This window comes from Aedes aegypti, chromosome 1, assembly GCF_002204515.2.
Source record: "Aedes aegypti strain LVP_AGWG chromosome 1, AaegL5.0 Primary Assembly, whole genome shotgun sequence".
In the NCBI taxonomy this organism is placed as follows: domain Eukaryota; kingdom Metazoa; phylum Arthropoda; class Insecta; order Diptera; family Culicidae; genus Aedes; species Aedes aegypti.
The window spans coordinates 271,513,510-271,535,565 of NC_035107.1; the positions used below are offsets into that span (position 1 = coordinate 271,513,510).

Below are 22,056 nucleotides of genomic sequence, written 5' to 3' on the forward strand. Positions count from 1 at the left end.
ACAAAAGGTTTCATGTTAATTGGCTATGTAAACGGCTACGACTGGCGTAGGGTGCTTCTACCCTATAGGTTCAATGAGCATTTAAAGACATGCTGTGTATTAGGGTGTCCCATTTTTCCTAGACCATCTCAGATTTCACCTCCCCCTAAATTGACAGTTTTCGTTTGATAGTCAAAGACTTCCTGCAAAGTTTCAGCACTATTCATCTAAATTTCAAGCATCGCAAGGAGTTTTTCGAAATTATTCACATTCATTATTTCGCCTTGAAGATTGTATGCGATTAACTTGCATGCAAGAAAATAATGAAAATATATTCATAGTATGCCGTGATACCTGAAAAAAATATCAAAATTGGACAGTACCATTAGTCTGTCTTGCAGTTTAATTGTGGTATAAGTCACTGAATGGCTAATTACACAACGTAACAAAAATGACATTTTTGTGTGTCTCAAGGATTAAATTATGTGTCTCTAGAATGTTTGGGGTCGCTGAATCTGATGCCGTTCTCAGAAATGTCCCCGCTCGTCACAATTTTTAGTTACAGGTCGCCAAAGTTGTTTAAAACACTGGTTTAACCGATGTTTACATGAAATTTAAAACATGATGTATCAAACTTTTTTGTGATCTAATCCAGCAAGCATGCAAATTAGATCTTACACTTTCATTTCATATATAATTTGATTGAGAGTGCACTACAGAATTTAGATTCAATCGATTTTTTCAACATGCTTGCAGTCTCCATACAAAACTCTCCGTTTCTTTTATATGGAAAAATACAATACTTTTCTAAATCATCATAAAATAACTTTTGAGTATAGAAAGTATTATCAACTTTGCTAATGAGTATTGTCATACATATGAAGTTTGAATTCTGTGGCAAATTAAGCAAATAAATTGCCATACAAGCTGTGAAACAACCGGTATCTCAAAAACTAGACGTGCTGAACGAAAACGGTAATGGATTCAGCAAACCTTAGCTATGTGAATAGCGGTATTTTGATGCTTGAGACGAAAACGTGTTCCGCAGTGTTATCTTTACCATTTTCAGGTTTCTTACAAGTGCAGAGAATCGGAAAGATGGCTGATTACTATGGTTTACCAAGGATTTGAAATATAATGTGCTGGATCGGGATCTTTTAGCGTCATATGATTCACACTACAGTAACAGCATGTTGTTCGTTATTGGTTTTAGGATTATTCTTAATGGGATTCGAATCACTAAACTTACTTCCGCAAATCCATAGCTTGATCCGTTCAAGCAAGAGAGCGTATGTATAGGTACAAACTGTGCGGAACTTATTAGTCACTCAGTTTGTGCCAGGCATAACTGTCCCATATGGAAAGAGTAGGCATTGAGAAAATTGCGAACGAAGTTTGAGTTTTGTATTCTCATACAAATGTTCATAATTTTCTATTAAATTTCTGCATGTCATATTTATTTAGCATCACCGCACAGATAACTTATTTTGCTTCTAGGCATCCGCAAAAAATATAATCTTGAACACAACTCACGTTTTGCAATTGTTATTCGGGTTGAAAGTTCATATAGAGACTGTTATGCCTTTATTTTTCAATATGGGACTGCACCAGCTTCATATTTTTCCACAACTTTTCCGAACAAAGTGTGTTATAATAAGCAGGATTGGTTTAAGTATGTTGAAAATAGTATGGCTACAAGATTGCGGTTGAAATTTTGTGTGATGTAAGTCTTAGCATGTGTATCAATTGCACTGCGTAAATTTAACTTCAGGAAACCCAGTTTTGTTGAATGATTCATGTTTTACCAACACTCAAAGTTCAAGCTAATGTGAATTCGAATTAAACACACTTGTGGAAGATGGAAACACTCATGGCTAAAGCCGTTTTTTATATTCGTGCATTATAGAATATTACACAATGGTTAATTATTTCATTCGCAAAAATATGACAGTAGAAATAGCACTTGCGAAGACGCATCGAAGATGAATCACTTCCTCAAATTAATTCAAAAGAACACAAATATGGCAGAAGTTGTTGACTGTAATGATGATTGCAGCTATAGTCAAAAACGGTTGTGGCTCATCTTTATTTCAAAAATCACCGCTCACATATTTTCAAGTTCATTGTATGCAAGCTCATGATTAATTTGTATAATATGGCAAAACTCCCTGCGATGCTTGAGTTTTATATGAATTAAGCGGAGATTTTGCAGGATGTCTTTGAATATCAAAAGGAAACTGCTAAATTAGGGGGAGGCGAAATCGGAGATGGTCGCATACGCTCGTCATACACAGTTTTTTTTTGTTTTCTTCAACGAAACATCCCAGTGAACCACGTATCGTATAAGAATGTGCATCCAAAATCACATATTCATGCGTCCAAAATCAGAATTGTACAAGATGCCATATTAAGCGTTATCAATGTCGATACAAGTTGTATATAAATCCCCAATACGATTCATAAACGACAATCTGTGTTGACAACAAAACATGTCGTAAATAGTGCAACATAGAATCACGTTATGTTATATAAACTGACAGATCCTATATCTATCCAGTAATCATCGTATGAAATCGCAATAACTTAGCAAAAATTGCCACCAAAACTTTGTCTATCTGCTGACGATGGGCCTCAAAGAACAACAAAGTATGTGTCGCTGTACATGAAACATGTATTAACACTGGCAAATAATCTTGCAACTGATAAGTGACCCTTTGTGGTACAGTGGTAAGGTGCCCGATTTCAGATACAGAGGTCCCGAGTTCGAGACTCGCTGGGAACTTTTTTTTTATTTTCATCCAAATTTTGTGGCATCTTATATCTGATCGCAGAAAGTCCGAAAAAGTCGTACCAAGTACGCATATAGCCTCCACTTTGGTAGGTATATAGCCTTTTCGTGCATTCTATACGATTGAATTGATTCATATAGAATGATGTATAACAAAAGTTATACCAACCAAAATGTTGACTGGGATGCACACACTTTCCCGACTAATCAAAATGCATATGGAAATATTACCCAATTTGAATTATTCATACCCAGATTTTGGGTGTTTTTTGAGACAGAGCGCATATTGTTTTCCTCTAAGTTTCACAAACACTTCTACGCTAGGGCACTTATACAATTAAGTGTTAATAACCACTATTGGTTGCTTGGGTGAATAACATTTTTGTTTTACATTATGGACGCTTCAACCATACAGGTCATACGCTTCTTGAATAAGATAATACTAAATAGTTACGTTAGAACTCTTGTAACTATCCGCAATCATTATAAATCGTATTGGTACCTCCTGCGATGTGTTTATCAATTATCTAAAATATAATCTTGAAACTTTCCATATTCCACAACAGGTTTAATTTTGTCTAAAAATCCGTTACATTTGCTTCTTGCTCTGAGGGAATTGCTTGAAGTATTTTCGGATTAATTTTAAGAATAATTATTGGATAAATAATAAGAAAATCTCTGATGGTGAATTAGATAGGAGATTGGAAGAAGTATATAATAATTTTCCATGTTCATTTAAAATTCTCATTTTGCTAACAATTTGGGAAGAATCTACAATCAACCCTCCATGAGTCGATGTTCCATTACCTGATATCGACTCATGGAACCATGCTAAATTAAAAAAATCATGGTTACTATGATGGTCCCCTCAAACAGTTTTCCAAGGAATACCTGTTCCATGACTCTATATTTTCATGAGTCGATGGTCCCTTCAATATCGACTCATGGAGGTTTGACTATAATAGTCTAATGGGAAGATAGAGTGCAAATAAGTGAGTTTCAATGTTGGTTTTCGAAATTTCTAATTAATATTTCATTCATAGAAAACCAAGTGGTCATGGGGGAAAATTCAAAAACAATGTCCACGTAGTTTATATACTAACCCTAATATTTAACTGAGGTTAGCCCAGAGGTTAATCGTACATCTTATCGAAATACCAAATAATACGTTCAACTCTATGCCTCATCATGAAGACGACCGGACATTCCACTCATGATAACCCGCACGATGCAGTGAAATTCCTCCAATCGGTGACCCACATTCACGCGCTTAGATGGAATTCCACGCTGCCCTGGAACATTTCCCTTCGCTGTCATCACAATCGAAATCAAAACTGTTCCATTTTCTTTTCGAATTTGTTTGTTTTATTGCTTCTATATTTACAGTACGGCACTGCACTGCATTACAGATGTCAATGCTGCGCCCGGAGTTTCGACGGCACAGATTACACGGAGGCATCGTCTGAGCCAACAGGTATCAGGTATCAGAAGGCCGGCTCCAAAGGCACGTTCCCCACCAGTTGGGAGATTTGTGCCATCGCCATATTTGAGCCTATTTCATCATCTACCCGATGGGAGAGGAAAAGGAAGGGAAAGATGGGAGGAAATAGGAGTGGGGTCCCTTGAAGAGGGAAAATCGCATAAGCGAATTGAGAGCATTTAACTCCATACCACAATGGGTTCGAACAGCGCCCTAAAAAGGGCACTGCAAAACGCATGAGCGTGAAGAGAGCCTATAGCTCATTACCACAGCGGGTTAAGAATAACAGAATGTCCTGAAGATTCAGGCTTCTGAATTCAGTTTCACTTAATAAGTGTTTACCAAGTAATTGGAATCGTATTTGCGAAAAAACTGGACAGTTACATATCAGGTGATACGAAGTTCCATAATCGGAGTCACAACTATCACACACGAATGAGTCAGCACGCTGAATATTTGCCATGTGATAGTTGAGTCGGCAGTGGCCTGTCAACGCACTGACCAAGAGACTGCAATTCTGCTTTGACAGATTTGTTAAATACTTCGCTACCCTTGGAGATGGCTCAGTAATGTACAATTTTGTTTGACGACATGACTCCAAACTATTCCAAGATTGCTTGTCCTGGATTGCCGCCCAAGAGTTTATCTGAAGCTTCACCCAGCACTTCGAAATTGGAATAGCCGGCTCAGGGCCAATGAAGTCATGCGATGCTCCATCGCGAGCTAGCTCATCAGCCAATTCATTTCCAGCGATGGAAGAATGGCCAGGTACCCATACAAGGTTTACAGAGTTGACTGAATTCAGTTCCTCAATTTGAGTTCGACATGCGATAACAAGCTTCGACCTTGAGTTGGCCGAAGCGAGAGCTTTTATAGCAGCTTGACTATCTGAACAGAAGTATATGATTTTACCCATTACGCGCTGTTGAAGTGCTGATTGCACTCCACACATAAGAGCAAATATTTCCGCCTGAAAAACGGTGCAGTTTCTACCAAGTGAGTAAAACTGATTCAGCCTTAGCTCACGAGAATATACTCCTGCACCAGCTCTACCTTCAAGAAGGGAGCCATCAGTGTAACATACTATATTGTTTGATATACTTCTTTCCAAATAGCCAGACGTCCACTCTTCCCGTGAAGGGAATTGTGTGGTAAATGTCCTGTAAGGAAAGTGACAAGCAATTGTGAGATCACTTGGAGCAAGGACAATTTTGTCCCAATTCACCAAAAGTGGAAACAACGAAGTGTGTGTAGATCTACGATTTACTGGATTTTTCTCCAGTAGATCCAGTACCCATAAACGGTAAGAGCAAGAAAGTGCTTCTTGTTTAAGATATATGTGTAGTGGCGCAACGTCGAAAATGGCCTCAAGCGCTGCTGTGGGAGTTGTAGAGAACGCACCAGACATCGCCATCAAGCACATCCTTTGTAGATGGCCCAATTTTGATTGGATTGTTCTCACTTCGCCCTTTTGCCACCACACAAGACATCCACATGCCAATATTGGTCGAACAACTGTATTGTAAATCCATTTGATATATTTGGGTTTGAGGCCCCAAGTTTTACCAAAGGTTCGCCGGCATTGACCGAAGGCCATGCAAGCTTTTTTGACTCTGAAATCAATGTGAGGTGTCCATGAAAGTTTGGAATCTAGAATGACTCCGACATACTTTACTTGATCAATCACATTAATCTCAGTGCTAAAAAGACGTAAAGGTCGAATTCCATCGCGGTTTCGTCTTTCCGTAAAAAGAACAATAGATGTTTTATTCAGGTTAACCGAAAGGCCATATTGGCGACACCAACTCTCGACTACCTGAAGAGCACTTTGCATCAGGTCGAATAGGGTGCTTATGCACATACCAACTATCAGAGCTAGATAGTCGTCGGCAAATCCATAAGTTGGAAAACCGCAATTATTGAGTTGCCTCAATAGCGTATCTACTACGAGATTCCACAAAAGTGGTGACAAGATTGTGGCTTGACGTGCTTACTAGTCGCTCGTGATTGAACGCTGTTTTCCAAGTTTTTACGCCGATTTTAATATTACCGTGTTGAGAGAATCAATGATTCACGTGTTTGCTTCGAGAGTCCAACATCATATATTAGTTTTGTTGTGGATAAAGCAATAATATTCGGCTTCAAATATCGAATGTTTTGCTCTTCGCATACCTCGACTGCATCTACTCCAATGTGTTCGCTGTTCACAATGGACTGCCAGAAGTGTTCGCAAATCATCACCGAAGGAGCTATGTATACCGTGTGTGAAGGCAAATGTTCTAAACGTTTCCATGCATCATGTGTCGGTGTTGATGAACAGCAATGGAATGCGTTATCGAATAACATCATTTGGCTGTGTGATTGCTGTATGGCAGATTTTTGCAAATACCGTGAACGTCGAGAGCCACTGCAGATCGCAACTCGATCCGTGGACCAGGAGATTATGGAGTTGAAAACCAAAGTTGCAACGATATTTGAAACTTTAGCTGCTATCACTGCATCTGAGAAGACTTCGTCCGATGGAAAGACGCAACGCCACTCTACTCCTGTGTCATCGCCTTGTCTTCATGGAGCAACAAATTCAATGTGCGAAAATTCTCAAGCAGATGTATATGTTTCTGATGAACAACATTCGCAAAACGACGATAACAAAACGTTCGATTTGTTTGTAACGAATATCGATCCAAATGTGACCGAAAAAGATATCAGTTTTATGGTAGCTCGTTGCTTAGGCATAAACTCCGTCGATATTATAGATGTAAGAAAATTGGTGTCAAGAGAAAAAGTGTGTTCTAGACTTGATTATGTTTCTTTTAAAATAGCACTGCAAGAGCAATACAAAGAATTAGCTATGTGTAAAACTACTTGGCCCAAGCGAGTAAAAATCCGAGAATTTGTAAATCGACATAACGAAACATGGAAGCCTTAATTCAACTGATTTAGTTTATTACGTTCAATGTGTTTTTGGAGTTTTTAGAATGTTTTAATGTGTGTGTAATGTTTTCCGAGTGCGATAGTTTTGAGAATGATTGTTATGATAATGAATTAGTGAAGTTTTATTTGTATGGATGTAATGTCATGATATGTTGCTTTATGGTTAGTTTTAAGCATTCATTGAGACCTTTTGGGTCGGATGAATTAAGTAATAAATAAATAAATAAATAAATAAGACTCCACCTTGGGGGCATCCGCAAACACTCAATTTTCGAATCGCTGCTTGACGCAATGTCGAGAAGAGATAACGGTTTTTGAGCATTTGATGAATCCAATTGGTAATCATTGTAGGTAGCCCATGGTTTCGTGCGGCTTCCAATATGGCATCGAAAGACACGTTATCAAAGGCACCCTCAATATCCAAGAAAACACCCAAGCACGATTGCTTCTGAGCGAATGCTTTCTCGATATCGTATACAACTTTGTGTAAAAGAGTCACAGTGGACTTTCCAGATTGGTAAGCATGTTGATTCACATGAAGAGGCATGTTTGCCAAATAAACATCACGGATGTGATGATCGATAATGCGTTCCAGACATTTCAGAAGAAAAGAGGTCAGACTGATTGGTCTAAAACTCTTCGCTTCCTCATACGACGCACGTCCTCCTTTTGGGATAAACTTTACAGTAATATCACGCCAGGATTTGGGAATGTACCCGGTAGCAAAACTGCTTACAATAATAATATTTATCTAATATTTAACTGAGGTTAGCCCAGAGGTTAATCGTACATCTTATCGAAATACCAAATAATACGTTCAACTCTATGCCTCATCATGAAGACGACCGGACATTCCACTCATGATAACCCGCACGATGCAGTGAAATTCCTCCAATCGGTGACCCACATTCACGCGCTTAGATGGAATTCCACGCTGCCCTGGAATATTTCCCTTCGCTGTCATCACAATCGAAATCAAAACTGTTCCATTTTCTTTTCGAATTTGTTTGTTTTATTGCTTCAATATTTACAGTACGGCACTGCACTGCATTACAGATGTCAATGCTGCGCCCGGAGTTTCGACGGCACAGATTACACGGAGGCATCGTCTGAGCCAACATCTCTCCGGTATTACATCAGTGTGTTTTCGTTCTGTGCTTGCACAAGCTGAACTGCTTCTACTGCAATCGCTGAAGGGGGGTTCGGATGCGACGAAGGCCGGTTCTCTGGGAGCAAGATCAAGACCTGCGTGCGTGCTTCAGTTGCAACCATGCGCATAGGTAATCTGATAAGGACGGAGAAGCGCTTTTCCGTCCCGAGTCTGTGCTGATAAGCGACAGAATGGTTAATCCTATCAATGGGGGATGCAATTCTACTATTTACACTCGGATGGGTGCATGCGTCGGTGATGTATCATCAATAGAATAAATAGTTGCGTCGTAGGACGCTGTACTTTCTCCGCTTCGACGGAATCATCCTTGAGGGATTCTCGATGCCGTCCGAAGCCGTCGTCGTCGTTGTCGCTTACTTAAAAAAAAATCTGAGGTTAAACTTGATCACAGCTTATTCGAGCTATTCCCACGACACAGGGCGTGTCGCTGTTCAGGACGGTTGACTACTGATCATGCGTAGAACTACGCCGGCGTCATCGACTCCTCCCACTGTCGTCGGATCCGTAACCAGAGTCGTCGGATTCAGTGTCGTGTCGTTGGCCAGCACTGTTGAACCATTCCCGAGACCGTCCACTTCGCAGAATCCATTCTCCAGGGCTTCTACGGCTAGGTAGCACGAGGCCAGAAGCGCCGCCAGGCATAGGATCCAGTAGAGCGAGAAGCAAATGTAGCGGACCCGGTTCCAGAACGGATCCTCGATGTATTTGGCCAGCTCCTCCTTGGTCAGGGCATACGAGTCACTGGAATGAGGAAGGAAACAAGAACGATTCTATCAGTGCGCATCGTACCTTCATGCTGTGCGTACACGAATTCTCTCTGCTCTTGGAAGTTTTTATGAACTACCTGAAGAACAGTACTTTACAGTGCTAAAATAAAAAAACGGTACCGTAATTTCGGGTGAAATTGATCATTTTTTACGATTTTCCTTGTCTGTTTTCTCTAATGTTGACAATGCCAAACAACTCAATGCAGGAAAACAAGTACGACGGTGGGCAATATTGGCTCATGTATCGAAATTTTCTAACACATTTAATTTTAGCGCTAAAAAACATCTCTAAAGTAAAAAATCGAGGGATCCTATTTCGGGGTGACATTGATCACTTGTTAATGCGATTACTGTTAGTTTTTGAAAAAAAAACTCTACATACTAAATTTGAGCTTCCTGAATCCGAATGTGCTTGCTAAATTCTTAACAATACAATATTTGAGGAAATAATAAATAGTTAACTTTTTAGAAATACGCGGAAACGCCTAAATGTAGGCAATTCCCTAGGGAATTTCTTTATTTCTACTAAAAATTCAATTATTTCAACCAAATGGGCAAATTGGTACAAGTTTCGATTATGAAATTTGGTTTAGTGATATATTTGGAGTATTCTCACAAATTTTCAGGTTGATACCATGTTCAAATCGTTGTTTAAAACTAGAAGTTTATGGATGTTTGGCGAAAGTACACCGTACAGGATTCTGAAATGTCTTATTATTATCATAGAAATGAACATAGTTCCACACAAAAAACTTCACAACACACAATTAGTCAGTTATTACAACAAACAAAGTTCATTCAATGCAGGTTATATTGATATTTGTGCTCCATTAGGAAGAAAAAAAAATCGTGAGACACGGTGATCAATTTCACCCGAATTTACGGTACTTTTCAGTGCTACAAAAACAGTACTTTTCAGTACTATTTTTTCTACTACTGATCCCTTTGCGATCCTTGTTTGGGTCACGTCTTCTTTCGTTTATTCACTAAACATGGTTGCAACTATAAACAAAAGGAAGGGTGAATCTCTGAATTCACAACTTCCTTTCAAAAAAGTGGGGTTAAAAACTGTCACCAAACGTGGCAAGAATGGAAGAAAGGATGTTTCTCCGGAATGTGAACTTTCTTCCAAGGGCGAAATTGATAATAATGGTAATTGCTTCGAAATGAGCAATCAGTTCGATGCTCTAGACAAATTTGTGACTATAAGTCACCTGAAGAGATCAAAAATGGTATAAATGATTTACTTGGATTTTCCCCAGTCCAAGTAATCATTATGAAAAAGAGAACCCAATCTGGCATTGTTCGGAAAGGGCTTTCTCAAGAATATTATTTAGTTCACTTTAACAAAAAAGAACAAAATAATATTAAAGCTTTAGAAAAAGCAAGAATTATGTTCGATGTCCGTGTGACATGGGAACATTTCCAGAAACCTGGAGGAAATTACCAGAACCACACTCAGTGCCGTCGGTGCCAAAAGTGGGGTCATGGTACAAAAAATTGTCGCATGGATGCTAAATGCATGATTTGCGGAGGTTATTCTCACGCTAAGGACGACTGTCCTGTGAAAAAAGATACCGACAAGTTCTCATGCGCCAATTGCAAGGGAAATCATAAATCCAATTTTTGGTCATGTCCTTCGCGCAATAGAGTCATTGAGGCTCGTGCCAGGCAGATAAAAGATAATATCCGTTACGATAACGGTTGTTTCCGGAATTTGCCTGGTAGAGCATCGAACAATGCTCATTTTTTAGTTAACGATCGCTTGATTAGGAATCATACCCATCAGGAAGATCATAATCATGCTCATTCGCAAACTAATTTTAATCCGTCGGGTAGCCGTTCGAATCTTTCAATTTCGAATGTATCTACTCACGGAAAATCCTTTGCCGATATCATAGCAGGTAATTTGAACTCCTCCCCTAGTCGTTCCATGAGTACCCATTCTACTTGTTTCAAATCAAATGGAAAAAACCCTACCGCCACAGGTAACTCCTACTCAGCTTCTTCGTCTACCGAAAATTCTAATGGGAAATCATCAAATGTACCCACTTCAAGTGATATGTCTGCCTCAGATTTTAATTTTCTAACTGAACAATTGAATGTAATGATTGATGCAATGTTCAAAGCCACTGTGAGCAGTCCATGTTGGTGTAAAATTTAAAAATCAAATTGTTATTGGATTACGTTTTTCTAATGGATCCAAATAATAATTTAAATATTTTAAATTGGAATGCTCGTTCTCTGAATGGTAAAGAGGACGAGCTGTTTAATTTTCTTACAATTAATAACGTGCATATAGCAGTTATTACCGAAACTTATTTAAAACCTGGATCTAAACTCAAAAGAGATCCTAACTTATATGTTTATCCTAATGATCGACTTGATGGGGCATGTGGGGGAGTTGCAATCATCATTCATAGGCGTATAAAACATCAACTGTTTTCGTCATTTGAAACTAATGTTTTTGAAACTTTAGGTGTATCTGTTGAAACACAGCTTGGTAATTATACTTTCATAGCTACCTATTTGCCTTTTCAATGCTCTGGACAGCAAGTTAATTTGCTTCAAACTGACTTGCAAAAATTGGCTCGAAATAAGTCATTTTTTTTTGTCATTGGTGACTTTAATGCCAAACATCGGTCATGGAATAATTCTCAAAGTAATTCCAACGGCAGAACTTCTTCAGGATATTTCTCAATTCAATACCCAGATAGCCCTACATGTTTTTTCCTCTTCCAGAAATCCATCTACGATTGACTTGGTCTTAACCGACTCTAGTCACCTTTGAAGCCAATTAGTTACTCATGCTGATTTTGATTCTGATCATGTCTCTGTTACAATTCAAATATCCCAATCTCAATCCTATCAGCTCCACTTTCAATTATTTTCGAGCCGACTGAAAAATATATGAAACATACATTGACTATAATATTGATGTTAACATTTCTTTAAAAACAAAACTATGACTTGAATGACAATATTTTTGAAAACAAATTCCATTGTTGAAGCCAGGAGCATTGCAATTCCAAAATGTGAAGTAAAATTTGAATCCGTGATTATAGACGATGATCTTAAACTCTTGATCCGTCTTAAAAACGTGAGGAGAAGGCAATTTCAACGCACTCGCAATCCTGCCATGAAAATTATATGGCAGGATTTGCAGGAAGAAATCAAGAAACGTTTTACACAATTAAGAAACAAAAAATTTGAAAATAAGATTTGAAAATCAATTGAACCCTGGCTCTAAGCCCTTTTGGAAATTATCTAAAATTTTGAAAAAACCTCAGAAGCCAATACTGGCATTGAAAGAGGAAAACAAATTATTACTAACTAATTGCGAAAAAGCTCAAAAACTTGCTATGCAGTTTGAAAGCGCGCACAATTTTAATTTAGGACTTACTAGTCCAATTGAAAATCAAGTTACTCAGCACTTCGAAAATATTCTCAATCAAGAGAACGTTTTTGAAAATGCCTGTGAGACTGATTTGGAAGAAGTGAGAACTATTATTTAAAAAATAAAAAATATGAAAGCTCCTGGCGATGATGGAATTTTCTACATCCTCATCAAGAAACTTCCAGAAAGTAGCTTATCATTTTTAGTTGATATATTTAACAAATGTTTTCAATTAGCATATTTTCCTGACAAATGGAAAAATGCTAAGGTTATTCCAATTTTAAAACCAGACAAAAATCCTGCCGAGGCTTCTAGCTATCGTCCAATCAGTTTGCTTTCCTCCATCAGTAAACTTTTTGGAAAGGTCATTTTGAACAGATTGATGGTCCACATCAACGAAAATTAAATTTTTGCCAATGAACAGTTCGGATTCCGCCATGGACATACGACCACTCATCAACTTTTACGTGTAACAAATTTGATCCGTTCCAACAAATCTGAAGGCTGGTCTTGCTCTTCTAGACATAAAAAGGACATTCGACAGTGTTTGGCATGAAGGCTTGATTGTAAAACTAAAAAAAATAATTTTCCAACATCAGAAGGTCGGCTCCAGAGGCACGTTCCCCGCAATGTAATGTTTGAAATGATACTAATACAGAAATTAAAAACAATGTAATGCTTGGAATGACAGTAATATAGGAATGAAAAAGCACAAACGTTTCCATTACGACATGCTTTGCGATAATGATGATGCTCCGTACCGAAGAAGTCGGTAGAAGATTGAGTTCAATCACGTGTTTGCCAATCCACAATCGCAAAAACGCGCGCGCCTCAGACGTAAGTGATAATCCCGTAAGCGAAGAAAACATGCGGAAGGAGCAACCAACAGTGAGGATCGTATTACATACTTCACGGTAGAACTCATATGACGCTGTTTACTTTTATCAGCATCCGCACCGGACCATGGAAACTGCGGCGCGAAGTCTGAACGGTAGATTTTTGGGGGGTTCAACATTTCTTAACGACATTGAACTTGACCCCGCTTTCGCGGGGTGGCTTCAACCACGGCAACAAAGGCTTGTTTTGCGGACATCCATCAAATCGAACTGGCGGGATAGGACAAATTTCACATTTCGCATCGTCATTGGAAAGAAATTTTTATTCGCATTTCGAGTTGAGTGGAACGCTGAGATCATCTTCGACACCGTTAGAGTGGCGATTGGTGCCGTATTACCCAGGGCACGATGAACGACTGGAAACTCGATTTAATGTTGTTTGCAAGTCAATAATCGTTGGAAAGTTCAACAGCAACAGATGCGCACTTGTTAAGCCGATAACGGAGCGGTAAAGATAAAGGATAAGTAGCGTTTACCCATGGGGAGGGAGGAAATCACGTGTTTGCGGAATATTATCGATTCCCAACGACGGATTCGTTCAGTTGTGGCCATAGAGAATACCGATATGCTTCACTGAACTGAATCGATACAAAACGAGCGGTAGAAGCAGCCAAGTGCATATGAGAAATGTGTTTCCGTGTTGAAGTACATTACTGTTTGATCGAAACCAGTTTGAATCAGAAGTCATACTTGTACAGAAATAGAAGATAGTTACATGGGCATTGGAACTGCCCCGATATGGTACATTGCAGCCGCAAATGTTATCACGAGACTAAGAAAAGCACGCTAGTTCACGGAAAATAATCTAAAACATACTTTAGAGCTCATAAGCACATTTCTTTAGCATACCTAACATGACAACGTTTAAAATGTCATTTACACCCCTTTGTTTTTTCATTGCTCATCAGGCTTTGCAGAATTCGCTCTCATTTGAGTATGAAGCACGATCAAAGCAAGCAAAGAAAAACATCCCATCTGTTGCGGTCCACGATCGTCATTGTATCGCAAGGTGTAACAAGTCTGATAAATGGAAGCAGTGAGCGAGAGCCCCAAAGAGAGAGCGATGATAAAACCCATTTTACTCGCTTGTTTACCGTTGGGGATAGGTGTTTTTCTTTACTGGCACGATAAACAATCCACGAACTTCCAATAGCAATAGTGTCCCCCAGGCTTGGAGCATGTTTAGAGGGGTTTTATCATGCACTACTATCCCCCCAATCTGATCAAAGTTGTAGCAGTATACGATAAACAGTCTCTCACAATGTACAGCATGTTATGATAGTTACAGAGAGCGATACGTGAGCGATTCTCTCAATTTTCTCAGGATTCAATCCCTGTTGCTCATTTGATAATATACTAATAGTAGTTTACGGAACAAGTTGCAGAATAATAATTTTTATAGCACGAGTCATAAATTTAATTTCTACTAAGGATAATTACTACCAGTGCTGTAAAAATCGAGTTCTGCAACATTTTTTGCAATTTCGTAGAAGACCACTTGAGGGTATCAATTATATCGGAATGCATTCACAATTATTTTACAACTTCTGAAAAATTGTTGTGTTATGATTCATTACGCAACTCAAAACAGTTGCGTAATGAGAAAGCGTTGCGTAATGAATCATTATAGCACTGGTTTTAATTGTGTAATAACTATTCCCGCACTGCATACTTCAGTGCAGGAAAGTAGGCCGTTTCAGGCTTGGGAACTGTGACCACTATTTACCACAGTTCATCGATTCTGCCAGTCAACCAAAACACAAAGCAGCAGCAGCATCAATACCATCAGACGTTGCGCTGCCAACGGTTCAAACACTGCTTGAATGCTTTTGTCTCTCCACTATGACCGTTTTCGGGCATCCATCTCGAGGTGAATGATTGGAATAAATGTTAAATATTTCAATCGCTAATATTTCGCTTGTGTTTTCAATTAATTGAAATCTATTAGCGCTAATAGCAAGAGCATAAAAATTCCGTTGCGATACATATAAACAGTTCAATTTCATGCTGCCTTTATCGAGCAAAAATGCAAAACCCCGGAAAAATTGTGTCACCACTGTGCTCGAGTCATTTCGCTTTCGGGTTTGAAAAAACGTTGGGAAGAAAAAGATTACAGTTTTGAAAAGCCGTGACATTTGTTGTTTTGAACGGTCATGGTTTGCTTTGAATGTTGATGGTCGTGTAGAAACATTTAAATGTTTACTACAGTACTTTTCCCACCCCTTTGCCGTTCCATGACAGATTGGTGTGATGAAAAACAGCCTATTACGATGAGAAATTGCAAAAAAGAATTTCGCAACCAAGAATTAAAATTGATTCAACCATAAATTAAGCTGTTTTAACTATTCAGTAAGTTTCGTTCTATCAGGAATGTAGCATTACAAAGAAAATATACTTCCAAGTGACAGACCGCAGGCTGCAGGTTTGACCTAGTACTATTGAAAACACATTCATTGGGTGATGCGCTAATATCCATCATATCAAGCTTTGATCAGTGAGAACCTGCAATTTTCCCAGTATTGCAATGTATTATGCTGATACAAACAGATGCCAAACTATTCTTTCCTAAACGCCTTTCGCATTGAGCAATAAGATTTTGATAAATCTTGATTGTTCATTGGAAATAATCCAATCAAATTATTACTTATCGTTGTCTTCATTCTTCGTATCGATTTTCATATCGGTCGTGGTCAGTTTCGATTCGTCTCCCAACTAACGGCTCACAGTGACAGTGATAGTGATAACTTTTCACCGAACAAATGCATAACGGCTCACAGTGCAGTGTGAGTGTTTTACAATCAAAGGAATCGTTTTCTACGCCGAACGTCACGCACACATCAATATGCGTAAAAGTTTTTTTTGCATATGCGGTCGTTGAGGAGATTTCCTGAAATTTCGAGAAGTATAGAAGTTTACGGCGTGTGATTGGAATGAAATCCTTCCCGTCAAGATGTACGAAGGATTTTCATAGTGCAAATACGTGATCGGTGAAGTAAGTCACATAGGGGAGCGGGAAGAAATTTGAATCATAATGTGGCGTGGCTTCGTCCATCGCTAATCACATTTCGCACGGTACGCCTTCGTCCATGCGGTTTTAGTGAATAATTGAACTGCAGTTACTTATCGAAATACAATAGTTTTATTGCATTTTTGATTTACAAGTGGACGAACCATGACAGCTTTCACAAAATTACACTTTGAAAATAAATCTATATTGTTGAGTAGTTCGAACACTCACCGTTCCACTGCGGTTGATACGACGAATAATAGCGCTTGCGACGAAATAGATCGAAACCATATTTACATTTATTTTAACTTTTTAAAATTACAAAACTATATAGACGCTGTGTTTAATTATAGATTACATAATTTAGCATATAGGTGCTTACTATTGGACCCAAATAACCGTCTACGGTTTATCTCTAGGTAAATTTGCAACCATTCAGCCAGATCATGCTGTATGTGGAGGTTCAGAATCCCGTTCCGATCAAGGTTGGACGTTTTGTCAACGTCCCAGGGCACAGAGTATCTTTGTGCTTGCTACACAATTTGATTGTTTTGCGAAGATAGCTCTCAATCAACAACTGTATGAGTGCTCATAAAATACTATGTTGAGAAGTAAGCTCTATCACAGTCGGGATGTAACACCAGAAAGAAGAATTATTATAACTCTTATGAGCTAAATTGGAGAGATTTTCTGACAGTGGCTGGATCGTCAACAATGAATGAGAATGAGAGGATATATCATCACATAAGATACTTTTATGAGAAGACCAGTTATTTCATCTTCCACCATTAACCTGCTTTACAGGATTTCTAACAGAATATTTTAAGGAATCTGACCAAATACCTGTCCGAGGATCTGTTTGGAACTCTGTTTAACATTCTGAATGTAATCCTGTCCAGTATTCTGAGCTCATTTTTTCCATGATTCTGAACGGAATCCTTCTTATAATTTGTAATGGAATCCTGATAAAGATTGTGAACGGAATTCTGTTCAGGATTCTAACCGAAATCCTGTTTAGGGTTCTTAACAAAATTTTATTCAGGTTCTTAACGAAATCTTGTTAAGCATTCTTGATAATATCCTGATGAAGATTCTGAATAGAATACTGTTCAAAATACTAATCGCATGTTCTGTTCATGTCTAATTTTCAATCTTGTTCAGAGTTCTGAAAGGAATGTTGTTCAGGATTCAGGGAATCCTGTTCAGGATTCTGAATGGAATCCTGTTTAAGATTCTGAACAGAATCCTGTTCAGAATTCTGGACGGAAACCTGTTCAGGATTATAAACAGAATTCTATTCAGCATTCTGAACGGAATCCTATTCATATTTTGAGTGCAAACTTTTTGTTTATCGAAAATTTCCATTCATATTTTTTTTTAAACGACACTGTATTGAAAGAAAATGAAAGCTAATAATTTAACTGAAAATGTAGTTCTCGATTACTTTTTCAAATCGACGTAAGTAACTTCCATACGGTTTTGAGAAAATTAATTGAGAAGAATCACAACCTGTCTTCTAAAATTGTTTTAAAATTAATCACCTTTTAAACATTTTTTCGACGTGTACATTGCTTAAATTTTGCATACAATGAGCTCGCGTTCAAAAACTATGGAGTTCCTATTATTTCACACAAGAATTTTATGATAAAATTATAAGCCGATTTATTCAGTTACTTGCGACGTTTTTCTACCAGTGTAAAATCGACTCAAGTAGTGTTTTGTTTTGATTCGTGGTTAAGTCACTTTGTCTCTCGATACAGCGGGGCGGCGAAAGTAGTGGTTAGGTTGCGAAAGTTGAAAATCTTACTTTCGTCGTTTTGTAAATCCGGAAATTAAACGTTCCAAAAGTAAAAAATCGAGTTGGTTCAGAGCAAAACGTGTAGAATTTCGTCTGCGAAACACGTAGGATCGATAAAGTAAGTTTATATACTTTTTTGACTTGAGTCTGTATGAATAAGTTTTCGAGAGTTCTAAAAAAATTGTGTCTTACCAAATTCATTAATTTTGATAACGTGTTCAATTTTTAGAGTTTTTGTCAAATATGCGTATGAAAAGTTGTAAATTTCCAGTTGAAAATATTTCAAGTTATTTTCAAGGTGCGGTCAAATTTCCAGATCAACCGGAGCTCTAGAAGCCGAGATTCAGGCCCAAACGTGACCATTTTGTATGGAAAAACGATCAATGCACACTATATGCTATTGAGCTAGGAGGTGCGGACTCGAAGATTTTGGTTGTTCAAATTGAACACAATCTTTTCCACCAGTGCTAACCGTTGTGTGTTTGCTTTTCTCGTAGGAAACCACGTTCAAAATACACACTTAAAATACTTCACACAAAGCTACATCAGGAAATGAACCCAATAAATATACTTAATCAGAAAGTTCCTGGCCATATGTTAATAAGAAACATATTTTGAGCAGTTGTACAAGACTTATGCATAATTTGGACCAAACACAACAATTCTTTAACAGTTGGCGGTCATTGTGTTACATAAATTGTACAACCATTTTTAGCGTGTCGAAATCACGACCGTACATTTCTAGGCGTACTCTGATCATTTCTATAAAAAAAATTAGTTTGACAGCAGCCTGGCGGCTTGTTGATTTTGTGATCGCATCCCCCAGCTATTGAGTAGTTGTAATTGTTCTACCAAGAAATGAAAGGAGGATAGGAGATAAGAAATGCTTTGTTTGATTGCACCAAAATTGGGACCAAACAAAATTTAAAAAAAAAATCGGTGGAGCATTTTTATAGCAAAACAAACTGTTCTATCGAAGGACTAAGTAAACTGGCGCATAGTCTGTCAAATCTCATCAGCTCTGATTTTTAATGAAAACGAAAAGCTAGCTTATATTGCGAATTTGAGTGCCAAAACACGTTGCTGCAAGAAGTATAAATTTTCGATGTCAATTGGTCGATGTTCAGACAGACTGGACTAGATGATATTTTGGCGCTCTAAAGATACGTTAAGAACTCCTACAATTTCGAATTTTCTGATGCTATTCTGATACATATGTATCATCAAATAGTTATGTTCCATTATTACAGCAACTATATTGATATTTCAAATGCCTGGGGTACGTTTCCTTGAAAGCACTTAGTTCCCCAATTTTGCTTCAATTCGTACGACTTTCACTTCTTGATAAAGTAATTGATGTATATAGAAAATTCTGTCAGAATCTTGCCCAACAATTATATTGTGATCCTATCCTGCAATATGCGATAATATTTTCCAGGATTTTATATAAATCTTGCTCAGAATTCTATCAGAATCCTACCTAGGATTATTTAAATACGCTGCACATCCTAGGATTCTACTACAGATTTTGTGAGATACCTGCAGAACACTCGTGAATATCTTGCACAAGGATTCCAACAATTCATAACAATAATTCTGAGAAAATTCTTCCCAAGATTTTGTCAGAAATCTTCCCTCTTTTAGATTCAGATGTCCTGGTGCTTGCTTAAATCCATATTAGAGTTCTGTGAAATTTATAATAACTCAAGTTTAGTTTGGAACAAAACAATTGAACATAGTATGTTCTAGTTTGAAGTTAGTACAACAATCATCAGGCCAGATAATCTTCAAACTCTTCGCGGGTACAAAACTGAAACCGTACACTGGGCAGCCCTGGCCTAATCAATATCGATCTACACAAAAATAAAAGCGGCTACCATTGTAACACAATTCTTTTGTCCCATTGGCTTAGCGAAGTTAATAAAGGCACGCACATTATCATGCAATAATGGTTTCTATAAAACACGTAGCTCAATCACGAAGTTTCAGCGATTAACTCGCCAACAATTTACCAAAGATGATTACACTCAACACTGCGTGACAACCACTTTCTACTTGTTCCGATCATTATCGCAGATAAGAAATCCATATCATAAAGCTACTCCCTCAACCCTTGCACCCAACTATACCCTTCTGCCCCAAGTTTCTAACAGAGCACTTGTTCTTTATCACTTCCAACTCGCGCCTTCTTTTGTCGACACGCACTATCCCGAACACCTGTTGAACTCACTTTCAAACAAGCTGTCGAACTCGGTCAACTGAACCCATCTACTCCATATCCCACCGAAACTTACTATTCTTGAAGTATGCTGTCGTTGGTGTTGTTGTTGAGGTCCTCCTGGGGCATCGGGATCACGTAGGATTTCTGGTACTCCTTGGGCAGCAATCGGGTTTTCTCGTTGATGGTCATTTTGGCAATTAGCTTTCTGTAGGTCTTTTACAAACAAAAAACAGGCTCAACCGTCCGTTATTATTCCGGGATATTCTACGATCGTTTTGGTTTCAAGTTTCAAGCACAACTGATCGCTCGCCGGACAATGGCTGGAAATTTTATACACTGACCAAAGAGGATCGGCCGAGTCAGCCGAACGGGGAGAGCAACAGTGCGAGATTAGGGCTCGCCTTTGCCGCGGTGCAGCAGCATCCCCCGGGCTCGGAGATTCCTTTACTTACTCTCTCGCTCGTTTGCACAATTCGTGTGTTTGCTGGAGATAAGGATGTTGTCTCCGCGGCATCGTTATACAGTGAAGCCTCCAATTACGTAAATTATATGAACGTACATTACATTTACGTGATATTACGAATATGGTATTTGTATGTTTTTGAGACTATGCAGCTGCCGTTAGGCACAAACTAATGAATATTTTGAAAATTAGGTTGTGTTATATCTAGGGAACATATCACAGGTTACTACATCTTTCGTGATGATCTAAGATAATTATCATATATACACTATCCCACATAAATACTTGACTCCCAGAATGTGGTTCAGAAAGCCTTTGGCATTTGCAAGTGGAAGTTATTAAGGTCAAAATCATTTAAGTGTTTCAGATCTGATCCATATTTTAGTGATTCAGGTATGATTAACTTCATGTGTGAGCGATTCAGGCCTTACTGACATCTTATTCAAATTATTCAAGTCAGAACCACTTCATGTTCAAATGGTTCAGGATTTACTTACTTGATACTTGATGGGCTACGATGAATTTGCGCCGAATGGATGAGTCTTCTTCACTGGGCTCGGTCCTGGGCCAATCGCTTCCAGTGCCCTTAGGTCCTCCTCAACTGCAAAAATCCATCGTATGCGCGGTCTACCACGAAGTCGGTGGCCACGTCCGGATTTTCTGGTTGATTATTATTTTTGATTGTCGTTCTTCCACCATACGGGCAACGTGACCAGCCCTACGCATGCTGTCGTGTTTTATGCGCTTGACAATATCCACCTCTTTATACACTTGGTACAACTCGTGATTCATGCGACGCCGCCAGATGCCATTTTCTAATTTACCGCCGAGAACTGTTCGCAGCACTTTACGTTCAAACACCCCGAAAGCGCTCCGGTTGACTTCCTTCAATGTCCATGATTCGTGGCCATATAGGACAACCAGAAGGATCAGTGTCTTGTATAACGCGAGTTTTGTTTTCGTTAGCAGGCTACGGGAATTCAGCTGGTTACGGAGCTCGTTGAAAGCCCGACCCCCAGCTGCAATACGTCTTTACACCTCGCGGGTAACATCATTATCGCACGTCACTAGTGTTCCAAGATACACAAATTCTTCCACCACTTCAAAGTTCTCACCACCTAGCACCATTACGCTACCACTAATACGTCCGGACTC

General features: G+C 38.6%; 1 protein-coding gene across 1 annotated transcript; it reads right to left on the bottom strand.

Annotated features, from left to right (window-relative positions):
• Positions 1-8,170: 8,170 nt before the first annotated feature.
• LOC110674122 lies at positions 8,171-20,829 on the bottom strand. Its single transcript, XM_021837823.1, has 2 exons — positions 20,512-20,829; positions 8,171-9,093 (listed from the first exon to the last, which is right to left on the bottom strand). The coding sequence occupies exons 1-2, from the start codon at positions 20,625-20,627 to the stop codon at positions 8,784-8,786; spliced, it is 426 nt and encodes a 141-aa protein (XP_021693515.1). The 5' UTR covers positions 20,628-20,829; the 3' UTR covers positions 8,171-8,783.
• Positions 20,830-22,056: the final 1,227 nt, after the last annotated feature.

Excerpts from the sequence above, each read along its gene's own strand:
- LOC110674122 (XM_021837823.1), bottom strand. The coding sequence starts at position 20,627 with ATGACCATCAACGAGAAAACCCGATTGCTGCCCAAGGAGTACCAGAAA. Across the intron at positions 9,094-20,511 it reads GACAGCATACTTCAAGAATA|TGACTCGTATGCCCTGACCA; the intron begins GTAAGTTTCGGT and ends TCCTCATTCCAG.